We start from the raw sequence: 18,817 nt of genomic DNA on the forward strand, positions 1-18,817 counted from the left end.
CTCTTCAACATGATATCAACAGAACATTCTCTTTCATTATTAGTCAAATTCCTAGTCAGATAATCTACATGATACATCTGGAAATATGATATATTGATCCTTGTCTTCATTTTTTCTGAGCACCAGGTAAAACATTGAAAAAGCAGGCATGCTGGCTCAGAGACATAGCAGTCAGTCTTGAGTATACTAGTTGAGACTGATAATGTGGTTCCTCTCTTTTGCTATCTTCTGGGAGGCCATATCTCTGCAGATTATTCTTGGATTCCTTGCTACATTTCTTCTCCTTACTGACTACGTAAGGCGGAGACGGCCAAGGGATTTCCCCCCAGGTCCTGTGCCTCTTCCTTTTCTGGGCAATCTGCTTAGTTATGATTTCAAGAATCCTCATCTCTATAACCAAAAGGTAAGGTGGAGAAGTGCTTGGATAGTGCATATGTCCTTTTAAGACGCAAGGAGGCTCCTCTAATAAAGAAATAACTGTTGCTAATTGTTGCTTTGAGCTGCCAGGTTAGCTTTGATGTATGGTGACTAAGGTTGGATCTAAACTGCCCTATATCCCAGGATCCTATCCAAGATTATCTTCTTTGAGCTGGATTATGTGAATTTCCACTGTCATATAATCTGGGATAAGCAGATAATCAGGGATCGGATTCCAGGATATAGGGCAGTATAAAAGTGGCCCAAATGAGTAACAGCCCTTCCGGAGATAACTTTTACTACAAGCCCTTATCAGCTCTTGGAAAACTTAAGACTGAAGCTTCCTTAATTGAGTCAATCTATCTGCAATGTAATCGTTCTTTTCTCCTGCTGCTTATTTCTCATTTTATAATGACACAATATTTGCTTTCTGATAACCCAGGAGTGGTTATTAAACCTGATGGTTTTAAATTACATCAGATTAGGTTCCAAGTAAAAAGAAGAAAGTGATTTATGATAAGAACAGTTCATTGATGTAATAAATGCCTATGAGCAGGGTTGGCTTCTCTGTCCTTCGAGCAGAGCGTAGCTACCCCTTTGGAATGTTCAAGGACTTTTTCAAAGAAGTAAGTAGAACTGGATGACCTAGTATACAACTTCAGAAAAATCATCTGGCTATGTCCCAATAGCCAGAAGTACCATGATGATATCATCCACTGGGGACTACAGATTATAACCTGGAGCTCTTAAAGATGCTTGTGTTATAACTGGACACTTTGATCATCACTGGCTACTAAATGGTCATGGTTTTACACCTTCACAAGGAAGACTGTCAGGGAAATCTCCAAGATAACAGAATATTTAAAAAATACAAAACAGGATAATTAACTTGGTAGTTAGCTCACAGCAAGCAGAAAGTGTAGTGTTGTGGCTGTAAAAGAAGTATTGAGCTAAGGAGGCAAAAGTGCAGAGTTCAAGCCTTAAAGTTTCAAAAGGTTTATTAAAAATATATAAGAACTAGATTGTTGATTAGGTCTAAGCTTCTCTCTAACTCTATTACTTCTAAGGTTCAGACAAAAGGGGGAAAAACTCTGAATACTACATTTTCTCATTTACATAATGTAGAGAGAGGTCTGAATGAAAAGGTGGAAAAAGAAGTGTGATCATGATGTCTTATAATGAAAAGACATGCATCCTAAAGAAATGCCATTCTACTTCATCAATTACGTCATCAGCAGAGATTTTATTAGTTTCTGGATTAAAAGTTTGGTACCTTCCATTTCCTGAACAGAACTCTGCAGTCCAGTCAAATTTGTCTCTTTTTTCTTTTGGAATAGATTTGTAGACTTTGCTGTCAAATACTCTCAAGTGCTTTACATTGGGTGTGTGTTCATGCCATAATTCATAAGGTAATACAATCTTTGCAGCCATGGGTAGTCTATTTTGCAAATAATTAGCACTATTCATGGTTTCAGCCCATAGGCTGGGTGGCAATTTGGAGTCTAAGAGCATAGATCTGGTCATTTCAATCAGACTCCTATTTTTCCTTTCAGCAATGCCCTTCTGGCATGGAAAATAGGGGAGCATGTGCTCATGGTCTATGCCAAATTTCTTGAGAAGGTCATCTACTGACTGGTTGCAATACTCTCCACCATTATCAGTTCTCAGTGCTTCAGAAATTCTATTGATCTTGTTGCTTACAGTTGGGAAAAAAACCTACTGTAGTCTGTCATAAACTCCATCTTTACTCTTAAGGAAATACACAACTGGATATCTGGAATAATTGTCAATAAAGGTCAGAACGTTGACAGAACTCTCATTGCTCCACAGACATCAATGAAATGAGTTGCAGAGGGTGCTCAGTCATCATCTCAGTGGACTTAGGTGCAGGCAGGGCATACGATTTCACCTCGATACACACATTACATTTCTCTGTGCAGCAATTTTGCATTTCAAAACCTGTAGTCAATTGAGCAACTTGAATCAAATACGTATAATTTGCATGAGAAAAATGATGATAAAGTCTTAAAATGAAAGGACATGCATCCTAAAGAAATGCAATTCTACATCATCAATTAGGATGAGAGGAGAGAGAGAGAGAGAGAGAGAGAGAGAGAAAACAGATACAACGACAGACATTCAGGAGGGGGAGCGGGGGGGGGGGGAATTCCTAATGCTATCTAGTTGCTTCTCATTGATGACTGCAGACTTGAGCAGTGTGTGGTTGAATTCCAACAGAAAGAAGGGTTGTACCGGGATTTTGATCAAAAATGAGGTAATCAAGAATTTTTCAAAAGTTCAAAACTTAACCATAACATATTTCCTCCTTTCAGCTTGTTGCAATATATGGCAATGTCTTCAGTTTGCAGTTTGGAAATATGCATATTGTCTTTGTGAATGGACTGCAAGCAGTGAAGGAAGCTCTTATTCATCAGGGTGAAAGCTTTCTAGGTCGGCCACAAATCCCTATTATCTATGACATTTCAAAGACATTTGGTTAGTATATTTGCCTTCATTTCTTTATTTTCTGCAAAGAATCTTCCCCATCTTTTGTATTCATAAATCAGATTTAATTTTGTAGGAGTACACCCACTGAAAAATTCTAAATGACAATTTCTAAACAATTTAATATACAGTCTCTATACTTTGAGAACAGCCTAATTTTAGCTTACAACTTCTCACTTGGTACATAAACCATTATAAAGTACTACATATCACTAAATAGAACCCTATATTCATTTTCTAACATAAAATAAATAAAAGAAAAGATTTTATTTAGGTTTCAAAATAACGGAAGAATGCCATATTGATGCAGCCTAGAAACACATTGGGGATTTTTTTTTATAGCTGTTCCATCACACTGTTGACTTATGTTCAGCTTGTGGCTTACCAAGGGTCCTTCCACATAGGCATTTCACCCAGATCAAAATGTGGATCATTTGATTTGGTCTGGAGTGGGTACATAAAACTGGCTGTAAGCTGAAATGCAGGACAAAGAGCCACTGGAACTCTTAAGCCACATTTTGATCTGGAGTGATTCTATTGAACACAGGTGGGTTTTTAGAATTTCCTTACCTTCTCATAGAGATAAAAAGCTTCTGTAAGCTAGCTTCAGAAACTGTCAACTGCTGAATAATTCTGTAATTTTTTTCATTGGAAGCAGGCTGCTTTTTTACCCTGACTGCTCCAAGATCAGCATTCTTTATATTCAGACACAGGAGGGATTCATCAGATCTTCCAGCTGGAACTGGGGTTTCTCATGAGGATTTTTTATCATGCAGTTTCATGGTAGATGCGAGTTGGAGCTCACATTGGGGTGAAATATTATCAGGACTTCACCATCTTAATCTACTTTCAAGATGGATTTTAGTGTCTGTGTGGATGGAGCCTAAGACTGCTAGGGATACATTAATAGTTCACTTTCACATGTACTGTTTTCAAGCCAGGTTTACCCCTCCTATATTTGTGCATTTCATTTTTATTGGCAAAATGTAGTATTGTACATTTCTCCCTACTGAAATTGATTTTGTTAGTTTTGGCCCAGCTCTCTAATCTGTTAAAGTCATTTTGAATTCAGATCCTGACCTCTCGGGGTATTAGCTATCCCACCCAATTTGGTGATACCTGCAAATTTAATAAGCATACCTTCTATTATTATTATTATTATTATTATTATTATTATTATTATTATTATTATTATATTTGTACCACGCTAGCATCTCCCAAGGGATTTGATGCGGCTTACAGCAGGCCGGAGCCCAACACAATACAACAATACAGTACATAGCAAATAAAACAGTTAAAGCAGAAAACAATAAACAATAGCAATACAACAGGACAATTATTAAAAACTGAGCCGGCCGGAGTAGGGGTACAGGATTAAAAAGTGCTGAAGTGTCGGAGGGATATGGGATTAAAATCAAGTGCAGTGTGCGATGAGCAGTGATCTTGGCTCTACTAAAGTGCTTCTGGGGTTTGGTAGTGGGGTTCCTAATCTGAAAAGGCACGTTGGAACTATTCTGTCATCCAACTCATTGATGAAGAGGTTTAATAGTGCTGGGCCCAGGACAAAAACCTTTGGCACCCCTTTTATCACTTCTTTCCAGGATGAGGAAGAGCCACTGGTCAGCACCCTTTGGATTTGACCAGTCAGCCAATTCCCAAGCCACCTAACAGTCCACATTCTGTTAGCTTCTTTATGAGAATGTCAGGGGGAACTTAACAAAGGCCTTATTGAAATCGAGATATTCTGTACCCACAGCATCCCCTTCACCTACTAAACTTGTTTTTAAAAAACCGTATAAAGTCAGTCTGGCTTTGTAGCATTGCTTTTTAAGACTCCCTCTACACTGCCATATAAAATCCAGATTATCCAATTTGTTAATCTGGATTATATGACATTGTGTAGGGGGCCTAAGTGCTTACAGATTCTCTGCTTAATTTTTCCTGGTATCAATATCAAGCTCACTGGGCAACAATTGTTTGGGTCCTTTTTTGGGGTCCTCCTTTTTGAAGATGAGTTTTAAGCCATGTCTGTTAAAGAGCTATCAAATGGCATTAATTTTCTACTATAGATCAATGTTTCTCAATCTTTTTCAACTATAGGGCCCTTCTTGAACCAGAAGTTTCTCGTGGAGCCCCAAGAAATATTATTATATTATAATGTATATATACCAGGCATGGCCAAACTTTCTGACACATTGTGTTTTAAAATTTGATAAACAAGCTGGGCCAGTGGCAGATGGATGGAGAGTATTAGTGTGAACTAAATTTTAAAAATGAACAAATTCCTATGCACACTGCAGTGCACATATCTCATTTGTAGTACAAAAAGAAAGGAAGGAAAGAACAATGCAAAATTTAAAATTAAGAACAATTTTAACCAACATTAACCTAGCAGAAGGGGATGGCTGTCCAGTCCATCCCCTTCTACCATAAATGGAAAGTACAATCAAAGCACTCCTAACAGATGGTCATCCAGCATTTGTGATGATAATGATGATAATGATGATGATGATGATGATGATGATGATGGTAGAAAAAGAGGAAACTCCTGGTGCCATACAGTCTAAGTCCCTTCTCCTGTGCAGGAAAAGCACAATCAAAGCACCCCCTGAGCCGTGGGGAAACTGAGTTTTGAAAGCAAAGAAGTTGATGAGGAAAGAATCTGGATTATGAAGAAGATGAGGGGAAAAGGCTTTTGGTGAAAGGCAGGCAGGGGAGGGGGGAACAGAAAAGAGGAGGAAAGTTTGGAGGAGGAGAAGGGAACTGCAGAGCCCCTCAGTAGGCTTCATAGAGCCCCAAGAGCTCCACAGAGCACATTTTGAAAAATATAGCTATAGATACATCCCAGATAGATGTGTGCTAAAACTGACGGATAGTTCCAAAAAGAAGGCAGTCATGGAAGCTATTCATGTGGAACCTCAATTTTAATTTAATTGCCAGCTCACTATGAAAAAACAACAAAATAATTTTCCAGTAGCACTGGAAGCTTTTACAATGCTACTCAATACTGTAAATTGCAGCAATAATATGTTTCATGCTTATTTCTATGTCTGATGTTTTTATAGTTTTAATGGTTTTAATCTACAGTTATATGTTATTGATTTAGATATGAGATATTTTAATATATATGTGAGGCATTGAATTTACCATTTATTATGTTGTAAACTACTTTGAGTCCAGCCAGGGGTGAGAAAAGCGGTATAGAAATGCAGATAATAATAATAATAATAATAATAATAATAATAATAATAATAATAATGTTTAATACAGAAGGAAATCTCACTTCCATGAAGGTTCAAAAGCTGTTGATCAATGAAAAAATGTTTGAAAGCTCATTACAAAATTAAGGGGTGCTGCTGACATTTCATTTCTAAAGAATTTTTAAAGTATAATTAGTGAAAATTTTCTTACTATTATGAGAGTAAAGAAATTTCATTACATTTTTGTTATAGTAATGTACAAGTGGGGAAACTTCAAGGCCTCCTTTCTCCCTCATTTTTACAGCTATTGGGGTAAACATGCCTAAACAGTATCCAGAGGTCTCCTTAATTGTTGAGCTCTGAGTAATCTCTGGAATGGTATAAAGAATTGGGGTGGACGTTATGGGGCAGGAATCGGGAGGCGGGTGGGGAAAGGGGATGGTAACTAGACCGATATAGGTCCTTTTTAACTTGTGGAATTATGCAATATAATATTTTTTTTATTTGGCCAGCACCTTAAACACTCTGACTCAGACACTACCTCAGCCCTGTTGACTTGTAAATGCCTTTTTATGTTTAAACTGTTTGCTGCTATTACATCAAATATGTCCTAAATGTTTGATTTTTACATTTACATTTCTAATTTTGTTATTTTTGAGTTGTTCTATAAGTACACCTGATGTACTTATAGAAAATTGAATGTCTGCCAATTTTCTGTTGTAAACTGCCCTGAGTCCCCTCGGGAAGATAGGGCGGTATAGATATAAAATTTATTGTTGATGTTGTTATTAAATTTGCTAAAATGGTAGAACACATTTACAACTGTTAGCTCATCAAATTTCAGAATGTTTTGCTTATCCTTTGGAAGTTTTTGGGAATTTCCAAAGTTTTTATAAACAACATTTTTTTTAAAAAAAAAAAAACTGCAACAGCTATCTCTTTGAATGACACAAGACAAGAGGATAACTCCCCCCCAACTTTCAGAAATATTCATCCATATACCCATTTTAGGGAAATTTAAAAAAAAATGGGGAAAAAACATTTTTAAGTCACAATAGCTATCTCATTGAATGTCTCTCATACCAATAGAACTTGCATTAGGGATTTCTTTCCAGCCAAAGAAAGATTTACTTACTAGAAGTATCAGTCAGTCCTCCTCTTTGCTGAATATGCTCCAACAAGATTTCAGTCTTTTTATTTTTAGAATTTACAGGGCTTAGTGATGTGATGCCAACTTTTGCCATCTAGGAGTGATAATGTCTAATGGACTGACCTGGAAACAACAAAGACGATTTGTTTTCTCAACGCTAAGAAACTTTGGATTGCGCAAAACATATTTGGAGGAACGAATACAGGAAGAGAGCAGGTTCCTTGCGGCTGCCATTGGAGATGAGAAAGGTAATGATACCTTTAAAGTTTCATAGTGCTCCATTGCAGACATGTGACTTTGTTGGAGCTGTTTGCAATTTGTAATGTAGATTTCAAAGTATGTATGTATGTATGTTTAAAATGCAGTCACTATGTGCCGAGTGTATTCCTGTGTGGAAAGAGTTAACTGAACTATGGAGGGAACGGCATTTCTAGAGAGGTCATAAATCAAGTGTACAGAACAAATGGACACAGCATCGTGTGTCACTCTGGAATGCAGGAGTTGTGGACTAGTACTGATAACAGTGTTTGTGTGTTCAGAACCTTACGATCGGTCGGAATAGAAGCAAATTTACCATGTGCTGAGTGTTAAGTAGCTTCTAATGTATATAGCTGTAAAATATAGTAGTTTATAGCCTAAGGTGGCTGTGATTGATCTGTTCCTGCCTTGCTGTGTCACTGACAGACTTTTCCTGAGCTGGACATTTGGGAAGTTCAGCAGAGTCTGCCATTGACCTGATTGGGTGTATGCTGATAACATGTGTACAGCTTATGGCAAAAATGTACTACTGGCTATTGGGACATGGATTTGCTGGAGAAGAATGTAAATACTGACAGCCAAGGTCAGGCAGGTGGCTAATAGGAGCCATGTATAACCCAGGAACAGCTCCTTGTTGTGACAATAATTACAAAGTGCTGTTCCTATCTTGAAATTGTGTGTTCTTGTTTCAATGCATAATGCTAACATGGATAAAAGTAGTCCTACCGCTCACTTCCTTAAACCACTGCGAGCCATAATAATGACAGATCAGGACCAAACTTGGTGCACAGAGTCCCCATGAGCCATTCTACTTCCTGGTGTGGTTTGGAGGAGGATGGACCATGGATGATGGGACTTGCAGCACCTTCACTCACTTCCTAAGACCACTGTGACTCACCCAATGATGGATCAGGACCAAACTTGGCACACAGAGCCCCCATAGCCCACTCTACATCCTGGTGCAATTTGGAAGAGTTTGGGCCATGGATGATGGGACTTGCAATACCTTCACTCACTTCCTGAGAGGACAGCAATACTCACCAATGAAAGATCGGTCTTGGATCTAATAGAGGTTTTAGATAAATGGTTCTCAAACTGTCCTCCTCTGGATGTTTTGGACTTCAGCTCCCAACATTCCTAACAGCTGATAAGCAGGCTGGGATTTTGGGGAGCTGGAGTCCCAAACACCTGAAGGAGCACAGTTTGAGAAACACTGCTCTAGGTAAACAAAATGGAGGGGGAAAGCAGCCCTGATATTTTGAGATGTAGAGAGAGGCATTTGATAATGTCAACTGGGTATTTATTTTTGCAATATTAATAGACATGGATTTTGGAAATAATTGAATAACATGGATAAAAGCAATATATAAAATCCAAAAATATTGATAAATGGAAACAACAAAATTCCACTAAAGAAGAGAAATGTGATATTGAGGATGGTTAATGCAATATGTATCTGCTAACAATAACAATGTGACTGTAGTAGAAAAACAGGTTTATGTGATAGAGGCCTTACTGTATAAAGTCATGCATAAAAACCCGTATATGACATTTTAGTCAAAAATTGATGTAAAAACCCCCAAGTCAGTCATTTGATCCACAGGTCAATGTAAGTACTGTATCTTAACTCTTTACATCTCCAAGTAAAGTAGTGAAAGATAAGAGCTTAGTTTATCCTGGGAAAAAGCTGAAAGAATTATATCCTTCTACTCCTTCAACTAATGAGCCACATATTACCTTGTTAAATAGCTAGTTGGAAAAAAATATTGTGAGTGGGTACTGGCTTTTCTCCTCTCCAGAGAATGTCTCTCAACTCATCTATGTCTCATATAAAAATCCATAGTTTTGTTTCCAAAGCTGCTCTCAATTTACACATGTCAACTTATACATGAGTATATGTGGTAGTTGTTTATGCTGGAATAGACCAACACATCTACGCCTCACTGTTGCTTAAAATGTATTTACCATGCTTTAATCCATAACAACATCAGAATATTTTCCTGATGTTGTATTTCTGTGATATGAAAGGTGTAATCTTTCCAATTACTCCTCTGCCAACATTCTTTTCCTTTCCAGGGCAGCCATTTGACCCGTACCATAAAATTATCAATGCTGCTTCAAATGTAATTTGTTCATTCACTTTTGGAAACCGCTTTGATTACCATGATAGTCAGTTCCAGAAACTTTTGCATTATCTTAATGAAATAGGAGTCATCCAGCAAGGTATTTCGGCCCAGGTAAGGCCTATTTGTGATCTTATGGGCAGCAAGGACCAAGACTGTCTGCTTTTGACATGATTTTCTAATCCCATTCATTCTTCATTCATTTGCTTGGAATAGATTGAGTCTGCCCATTCTAGCTTTTCTGTTCTTTCTTTCTTTCTTGGTTTATTTATTTTATTTTATTTCCGGTATTTCTACCCCATCTCTTCTCTACCCCCGAAGGGAGACTCAGGACAGCTTACATTAGGCAATGATTCAATGCTGCTTCATATAAAAAATTTACAATAATACAACACAATTAAAAAACATAAAGCATTAATTAAAACAGTACATAAACATTAATTAAAACAATAATACAATGCAATGATACAATAATACAGGCATCTAGTGCCATACACTTCTATTTACTCTTTTCACCTGATTTTGTATTATGGTACGGATGTGTCTCAGTTGTTGCATGGATTTGGGTGCAGTATGTCAAATGGATATTATTTAGTCATTTATTTATCCATTTTGTTTACATGCCGCCTTTCCTCTGAAGTGGAACTCTAGGTATCTTAAAAAGAAGAAAGAAAGAAAGTGATAATACTGTTTTAAAAACACGCATTATTATTCTCAAAATTTAGAAAAATTGCAGCCTTGATGCATACACACTGAATGCCTTCTTTTTTTAAAAAAAAATCATCTTTATTGTTACAGTTTTTCTTATTTTGTATACAATACAGAGGGGGCGGGGATAGAAAGAACAATCCACAATTAAGTATGTTGTGTGTCGGGAAATGGGATGGGGGATGGAGTAGGGAGGTGAAGGGGTAGGAGTAGTCGTATAGTGTTCTGTACAAATGTTGACTTCCTGTATAGTCCACAGGGTAAAATGAAAAACAAAGATCTTGCTACATATATTTTTGTTATAATTTAGAATTACCTTCACTTATATTCTATCTGTATAGATTTCTTTTCTTTAAGATATTTCCTTAGCGGTTGCCAATCAATCATTCTCTTCTTATTCTGATAGTAAACTATATTCGCCAACTTATCCAAGTCCATATATTCCTTTATCTTAAGGATCTAGGAATCAAATGATGGGAGTTCTTTGGATTGCCTTCTGAAACAAAAACATCTTTGCCTTTTAGTGAATGGAAAACAGGGAGGGGGCGGGCAGGCTAACTTTCTAGGGAGGGGCATTCCATAGGGTAGGAGCAAACATTGAGAAGGCTCTCCCTTGAGTCCTCACTACATGAGCCTGTAATAGTGGCAGTGTTATGGCTTAAAATGAGGAAAGACAGGCAGAAGATGGGAAAGGAACACGAGATAGCTGGCTATCCCAGAAGATGGGGAAAGACGATAGGGAATCAAGTAAGATAGTTTTCTCCATATTCCTCTACTTTCCCCCCACTCCGTCTGATGAAGTCCTATATCTTCTTGTTCTGCTGGCCGTTAACCTAATTATAACTGGTGATGCAACTATAGAGATGTTCTACAGAAGTTACTAGTTTTTCTCTCCTTCTCATCTAATTTTAGTGTTTATCTTCCAGCTGTACAATGCTTTCCCAGCTCTCATGAGGCGATTGCCAGGACCCCATCAAACCTATTTTAAAAACTGTAAACTACTGGAATCCTTTGTGAGAAAAATAATTGAAAAGCACAAAGAAGACTGGAATCCACTTGAAACAAAAGATTTCATTGATGCTTATCTAAATGAAATGGCCAAGGTATTTAATAAATTAGGAGGAAAGAATCTATTTCTTAATTTGAAGTGAAGATAGATAGATAGTCTAAGATACCATAGATAATTACAGTATTTGTTAAAATAGGGTTTTTTCATGGCTTCAAGTTATTATACAAAGTCAAATCGGGTATAGGAAGGTTGGAAAGAGAGGTACTGTGTAAGCATATGAAAACATTTTACTTAGGAAGTGCCTTTGTTTATGTGATATCAATTGTGTATTAGTTAAATATCACTACCTGGCCATGATGTTTCAGAACAATTTGTGAATAAAGCTGGGGAAACTTTACTTTCCAGATGTCCTGAAAAGGAAATCCTATTATCCTTCAACAATGTCCTTGCCGTCAAGGACTTCTGGGAAATGAAGTTCAAAATAGTTGGAGAGTCTGGATGTTTTATTCATCTGGATGTTTTATTCATCTGGATGTTTTATCTATTCATACCCTTGCTGGTTTTAATACATTTAATACATAATAATTTTCTGGGCTTTTAAGTCTAGGTCATGAATTTTTGCTAGTGTGTTCATACTTCCTATTGGACTTGTGCAATTGTATAGAATCACTATCTGCTTCTATTTCTTTCATTCATAAGGCCCTGGTTTTTTATTTATTTTTATACTTTTTCGACACAAAAATAGTACCATTACATACGATCATTGTTAGAAATTCAGTTGCTAAATTACATTATGAATACATATCACATATCACATATCGCATATTGTTTTCCTAATGTTCTTATCTATCTCCCCTTCACCTTACCCTTGTGTCTGACAGTTTTACACCCCTCCTCCCCCCCCCACCCCCCTCAGGGAACAGTATTTACCTTAATTCAGATCTTAATTTAATTGAACAATTGTAAAGAGAGAATGGTTTAGCACATTATATCTTTCTTTTCCTTCCACTTTTACGATCAGTCTTTCCCATTTCTGCACCCAAGTTTTCTTAAATCGGCATGTTGTGTATTTGCTTCTTTTTTCATGGATATAATCCTGAAGCATATATTCTGCTAAATACTCATACCATTTTTAACCTCCCATTTTCTATAATCTTTCCACCCCAACGCCACAGTTGCTTGGGCAGCTAATATCATATATTTTATAATTTCCTCCCAGGCTTTGATATTACCTTTTGTCAGATTTCTGTGTAAAAAATTCTATTTTATTCAAAGCCAGTTTATATCCTATTATTTCTTCCATTTCATTCATTACCTTGTTATAGAACTCTATCACATTTCCACCACATGTGGGAATAGGAGCCAATTTTCCCACATCTATGCCAACAAAGTTTTGTGGTAGTTTTTGTCATCTGGGCTATTTTAATTGGGGTTCTATACCATTTAGTCAGTAATTTCCTTTGCGTTTATCTAATCTTTATAAGCTTAATATTTTTAATTGAATCTATCCAGTTTTCTATTTCTGAAACTTTATTATTTAAATCATCTTTCCATGTTTCTATCAAAACTTGTTTTAAATTATATTGTATTCCAATTAATTTCTTGTAAATAAACCCCATCAGCCCTTTCTCCTTTTCTAGTTTCCATTTTAGAATTTGATCTAGGGCTGTTTCAGGGCCTTCTTTTTTCTTCCCTTTAATGATCCTTTGTTTCAGTCCATTCCAAAGGAGCCAATTACCTTGACCACATTTACCCTTTATTGGAGCCCCCAGTGGCGCAGTGGGTTAAGCCCTTGTGCCGGCAGGACTGAAGACCGACAGGTCACAGGTTCAAATCCAGGGAGAGGTGGATGAGCTCCCTCTATCAGCTCCAGCTCCTGATGCGGGGACATGAGAGAAGCCTCCTACAAGGATGATAAAAACATCAAATCATCCAGGTGTCCCCTGGGCAACGTCCTTGCAGACGGCCAATTCTCTCACCCCAAAAGTGACTTGCAGTCGCTCCTGACACGACAAAAAACAAACAAACCCTTTATTGACTCCCAATCCTTGATTGTCCCATCTGAGTTCAAGAGGTCTTTTATCAAAATCATTCCATTCCATTTCAAATTTGTTACTTTACCCAATGTCTGTTCTTTTTTATTGTCAAGAAACCATATTGGGAGTATATCTACCCTATTAATTTCTAGTTTGTTTTCCATTTTTTCCAGCATTCTAGGGATGAGATCAATGGCCCCCCTTTAATTTCTGTTAAGGCTTTTTTTTTTGTCAACCCGTCCTTTTAAACATAAACAGTGGTTCCATCCATTAATTGCTTTTTCAATTCTAGCCCATCTTCTCGAATCATCAAAATCTAATTCTATCAGTCTTGTTAATTGGCAGGCATCAAAATAATTCTGTAGATTAAGGGCACCCCATCCTCCATTCTCTTCTGGGGAATAAAATACTGATTTGGGAATTCGATTTTTATTTATTCCTTCTATCCAGGTTTTGATCGAAGAATCCAATTTTTTAATAATTTTAATAGGAATACTAAATGGGAGTGCTTGAAACAGGAATAAAATTTTGGGAGAATCATCATTTTAACCGTTTTAATTTTGCTTGATATATCCCAATTTTGTTTTTTCCAACTACTCATCTGTTTATTTTTTCCCATAAGTTATTATAATTAGATTGAGTTATAATGTTTAAGTTTTTGGGAATGTATATGCCTAGATATTTTATCTTCTTCTCCCCTAGTTTTATCCCTGTAGTACTCTGAATTTCTTTAAACTCTTTAGGAGTCAAATTTTTTGTGTAGTATTTCTGATTTTTGTATATTAATGGCCAACCCTGATAAATTCTCAAATTTCTTTATAGTATTTATAACTACTTTTATAGAATCCTCTGGTGACCCCAATAACACCATGGCGTCATCTGCAAATAAATTTATTTTCATTACTTCTGACCCGATTTTTATGCTTTCAATTTTAACGTTGTTTCTAATTAGATTCACCAAAGGTTCTATTGCCAGAGCAAATAGTATGGGAGAGAGAGGGCATCCTTGCTTTGTTCCGCTATTGATCTTAATAATTCTTGTTGTAGTTAATTAATATTAATCAATATTTGTGTTTGATTATCTTTATAAAGTTCCTTAATTATTTCACAAAATTGTCTTCCCAAGTTAAAGTCTTCACAAACTTTGTGCAAATATTGATGGTTGACCGTATTGAATGCTTTATACACGTCCAATTTTAGTAACAAAAGTTTCTCCTTTACCCTAGTAGCTTGATTAATTTTATTAAGGATATTTCTTATAGGATCAACTAATCTTCTATTTTTGATAAAACCATATTGGTTTTCCCCTATTAAATTTGGAATTATATCTGCCAACCTATTTGCAAGAAGATTTGTAAAAATTTTATAATCTACATTACATAGGCCCCTGTTTTAATGTTCAAGGACCTTTCGAAAACACGTGCCTTTACGAATGGGTGTTTTTGTTCCACATCCAAAAGAAAGGAACATTTTCAATCCATTGGCCACAATGGGTGGGCTTCCCCAGGCTCCCCTTCCCTTCAGTATTAGTGCTAGAGGGGTGAAAATCGCCACACATGAGGGGTACATCTACCACTTTTAGCCCAGTTTTATAACATTTGGCGGTGGCCAGGGAAGCTTTTGCACAATTAAAGCTTCTGTGCCAGTTGTGTCCATACCTTGGGAAGTCAAACTTGGCCACAGTGGTCCATACTCTTGTTACATTGAGAATAGACTACTACAGTGCGCTCTACATGGTGTTGCCTTTGAAGACTGTTCTAAAGCTTCAAATGGTCCAATGGGTGGCAGCCAGGTTTCTCACCAGAGCGGCATACAGGGAGCTCAAAACTCCTCTGTTACGCCAGTTCCACTAGCTGCCAGTCTGCTACTGATCATAATTCAAAGTACTGTCTTTAGCCTATATAGCCCTAAATGGTTCATTTCCCAGCTTCATTGCTGCCAGCTCCTCATTGAACCAAGGAGAACATTTAGCTTGGCTACTTGAGAGGGGACATTCCGGAGCAATGATGTCTATTGCCCTAGTCATCTTCCTATTTCCTATTTCAGAGAGTGACCAGAGCATCAACAGGATCACCTACCGAGGTGGCGGGAAACTCCCCAGGAGCCATCAGGAATCTTTTGGGAGCCATAAGCCTCCTTGGGCAGACCCATTTAATTGGTCTCCCACCCCTATAGAGGTTGGGGGGGGGGGTGCAGTAAGCCTAAACCTGATCTGGTGATGATCAGTCCATGGTAAAGGCATGATGGTCAGGTCCTCCACACTGCCAACTTTCTCCCATCCCTGACAGAAAACCAAGTCTAATGTGTGCCCAGCTCAGTGGGTAGAGCCAGACTAGTTGGGACAGCCCTACAGTTGCCATGGTGGCCATGAAGTCCTGAGCCACTCCCAACAGAATGGTCTCTGCATGGACATTGAAGTCCCCCAGCACTATGAGCCACTGAGACTCCAACACCAAGCCTGAGACCACCCTGGCTAGTTCAGGCAGGGGGACTGTAGTGCAGTGGGGTGGCCGGTACACTAACAGAATCCCTATTCTGTCCCGTTCACCCACCCTCAGGTGGACACTCTCAAAAGAGGTTGACTGTGGGATGGGGCACCTAGTCAAGGAGATGGAATCCCTTTACACCACTGTGACCCCACACCCCTGCCATCCAGATCTTGGCTGGTGCTGCACAGAATAGTCTGGTGGGCAAAGCTGGGTAAGATTAACTCCTCCAGCCTTATTCAGCTACGTTTCCGTTAGGCATGCCAGATCTGCACACTCCTCCTGAATTAAATCTTGGATGATAGCAGTTTTTTCATTAACAGACCTGGGGTTCAACAGTGCCATTCTTAATCCAGAGGGTCTGCCAACCTGGGTACCAAGTTTTACCATGCCAGGAGACCGTTTTGGAATTACCAGTACTCTTTCACATTCCCTAGACTGAATTAAAGGTTTCCCTTTCCTGTATATACCCCTCCCCAATATTATTTCTATGGGGGTCCCCCGACCCCCAGAACCCTCCCCTCCCTCATTATGTTCTTCCTTCCTGGCCTCAGCCCATGATCTAGTGGTAGTTAGTTGATGATAACTTTCCAACAAAAAGTGGCACTTCTTCCCACTATTTCCCCTCTCCCGCCCTGTAAACTTCAAACCCCTCCAGCCCTCCCAATCCACTCCAAATCAACAAAGTGCAAATGCAGATCTTTAAAGTACACAATGCAAGGGGGTTGAGGGGCAGCATAGATGTGCAAATCTACAAGAGGTCCATAAAGTGCTAGGCAGGTCTTGGGTGAATTATAATCCATGAGGAAAAACCAGTTAAAGTGCTAGCAGGTGACCAAGTCTTAAATAGTGCAATTAGTTAGATTAATTTGATAGCACGACAGTACAATTTGATGATATAAAAAGCTCCCTGAAAGAGTAGATTCCACTGCCCTCCCCTCTCCCTCCCCTCAATATGGTTGTCCATGCTCTTTGGCAACCCTTAAAGTCAAAAGGCGCCAAAGCAGCTTTCAGCCACAACCGAAGCTCGGCATAAAGCAGGGTACAAAATAAATGACATGATGGAAAAGCAGTCAAGGGATGCAGGAGTACTTGGCAGATGAAGGGCAAGTTATCAAGGAAACCACAGGCAGTAGCTGACAGGGAAAACAGCAGGGTTGGCAGCTGGTGGCAAGTGATAAGGAAGCAGGTAGCACACCAAGTGGTGGAGGCAAATGGTGATTCAGCCAGGCCTAGGAGCAGCTAACAAGTGATTTCATTCCACAGAGGAAAGACAGGTGGTAGGCCCACCCAAAGCAGGTCCGCATCCCAGTCCCTACCAGATTTTGACTGGATAGGTTCTGACAGGAGTGAGTCCCCAAGAGCTGAGCCAAAGACATCAAGGAAAACAAACACTGTTCCTTCCCTTAAATCCCCTGGTGATAGTAACTTCACTTCTTGCTTATGGCTGAGGCCCTGCAGACATCGTCCTTTTATTCCTCAGCCTCTGGGGCAAGCAGGTGTTGTTGTTGGCCTCAAGTTGCAGAGTCAGGGCCTCAGTTCTGCCAGGAGTGAGTCTCCAGGAGCTGAGCCGGAGGCAACAAGGAAAAGCGAACATTGCCTCTTCCCTCAAAGCCCCTGGTAATGATACCTTCACTTCTTGCTTATGTAATCTCTTGTACAGTGAAAATGGTTCCTCTGCATTGTACTGACAGTGTAGTTGTGCCCTAAGCCTCCATAATTTCCAAGATACTGAGCTCTCTTTAGGAACAGAGAAATTACAATGATTGATAGAAACTGCTGTGGGCCAAATAACGGTTTTACTAAGAATTGAAATTTTTAGCTGTTCTTTCTTACTTTCCTTTTAAGGACAATACTTCTTCCACTTTCCATATGGAAAATCTCCTGTACTCAGTACTAGATTTGTTTTTTGCTGCAACAGAATCGGTTTCTGCAACCTTGTACTGGGCCGTATTGTACATGGCTGTTTATCGGGAAATTCAGGGTAAGATTGCAATCTCCACCCAACCCCCATTTAAGTTTTTAAAAAGAGAGAATGGTCCTTAATTTCCAGGCAATTATAATAATTCAATGCCAGTTATAGATATTCTTTGTGGTGGCTTGGGAAGAATAATCTTTCTGGAAGCAAGATAAGTGAACTTTGCTCCATGGTTTTTCTTGGAGTATTTACCTGAAGCGTCATTTGGATGCCCCATGTAAACATCCAAGAGGGTGCACATTTTCCACCCTGTCTGGATGCGCCCATAGACAGAGCTGTAGATGAGCTTATGGTTGGAAACAAGAGAGTAAATATGCAGAATGCATTGGAAAGTTTAAAAGGGAAGGGGGATAAAATTTACTCATATTGTTGTGATTAACAAGATAGAGAAAAATAAATTACCCAACTTTGGCACCAGAATCCCTTATGATGTGTGTAAGCCATCCTGAGACCAAAAAAAAAAGCCTTATTGTGCTCGCTTCTTAAACCAAGGGGTAATAAAGCACACTAAACACCTCTGGGAAGAAAGCAAAACACTGCTTTTTGCCAAAGTAATTTGACAGCTGGAAAGACCTGGGTCTTTCAGAAGTCCTGGGCATTTCCAGCCATGGATGCTATGTTGATTGGGCCCAGGGATCATGTCACACATCTTCTGGTCTCAATCCACACAGCTGTCTTGGGGTATTTGGGCTCCTTGACACCAAAACACCCAAGAGAGTCCCTACCCTCTCCCAAACCCCTCCCCCCCCCCCAAAAAAAAAGAAAAAAAAGAAAAAATACTTACTTGGCCAGCATTTCCCTGCTGCTGACCTTCTCCTGGCACGTAGAAATTATATACCAGGAGAAGGAGGGGAGGAGGAAAATCACTCCTGCCCCCCCTTCTCCTGGCACATTGTTTCTATGTGCCAGGAGAGGGCTGGTAGCAGGGAAGTGCCAGCTGGGTAAGG

At 38.8% G+C, this 18,817-nt stretch overlaps 1 protein-coding gene across 1 annotated transcript in view; it reads left to right on the forward strand.

Annotated features, from left to right (window-relative positions):
• Positions 1-202: 202 nt before the first annotated feature.
• The window catches only part of LOC132772702 (cytochrome P450 2J2-like), a 28,185-nt gene continuing 9,570 nt past the window's right edge, over positions 203-18,817 (forward strand). The window contains exons 1-6 of the mRNA XM_060771568.2: positions 203-403; positions 2,751-2,913; positions 7,371-7,520; positions 9,607-9,767; positions 11,288-11,464; positions 17,741-17,876. Of these exons, the coding sequence (XP_060627551.2) occupies positions 203-403; positions 2,751-2,913; positions 7,371-7,520; positions 9,607-9,767; positions 11,288-11,464; positions 17,741-17,876 (988 nt within the window). The remainder of the gene's footprint in view (positions 404-2,750; positions 2,914-7,370; positions 7,521-9,606; positions 9,768-11,287; positions 11,465-17,740; positions 17,877-18,817) is intronic.

Source organism: Anolis sagrei, chromosome 4 (genome assembly GCF_037176765.1).
Source record: "Anolis sagrei isolate rAnoSag1 chromosome 4, rAnoSag1.mat, whole genome shotgun sequence".
NCBI lineage: Eukaryota > Metazoa > Chordata > Lepidosauria > Squamata > Dactyloidae > Anolis > Anolis sagrei.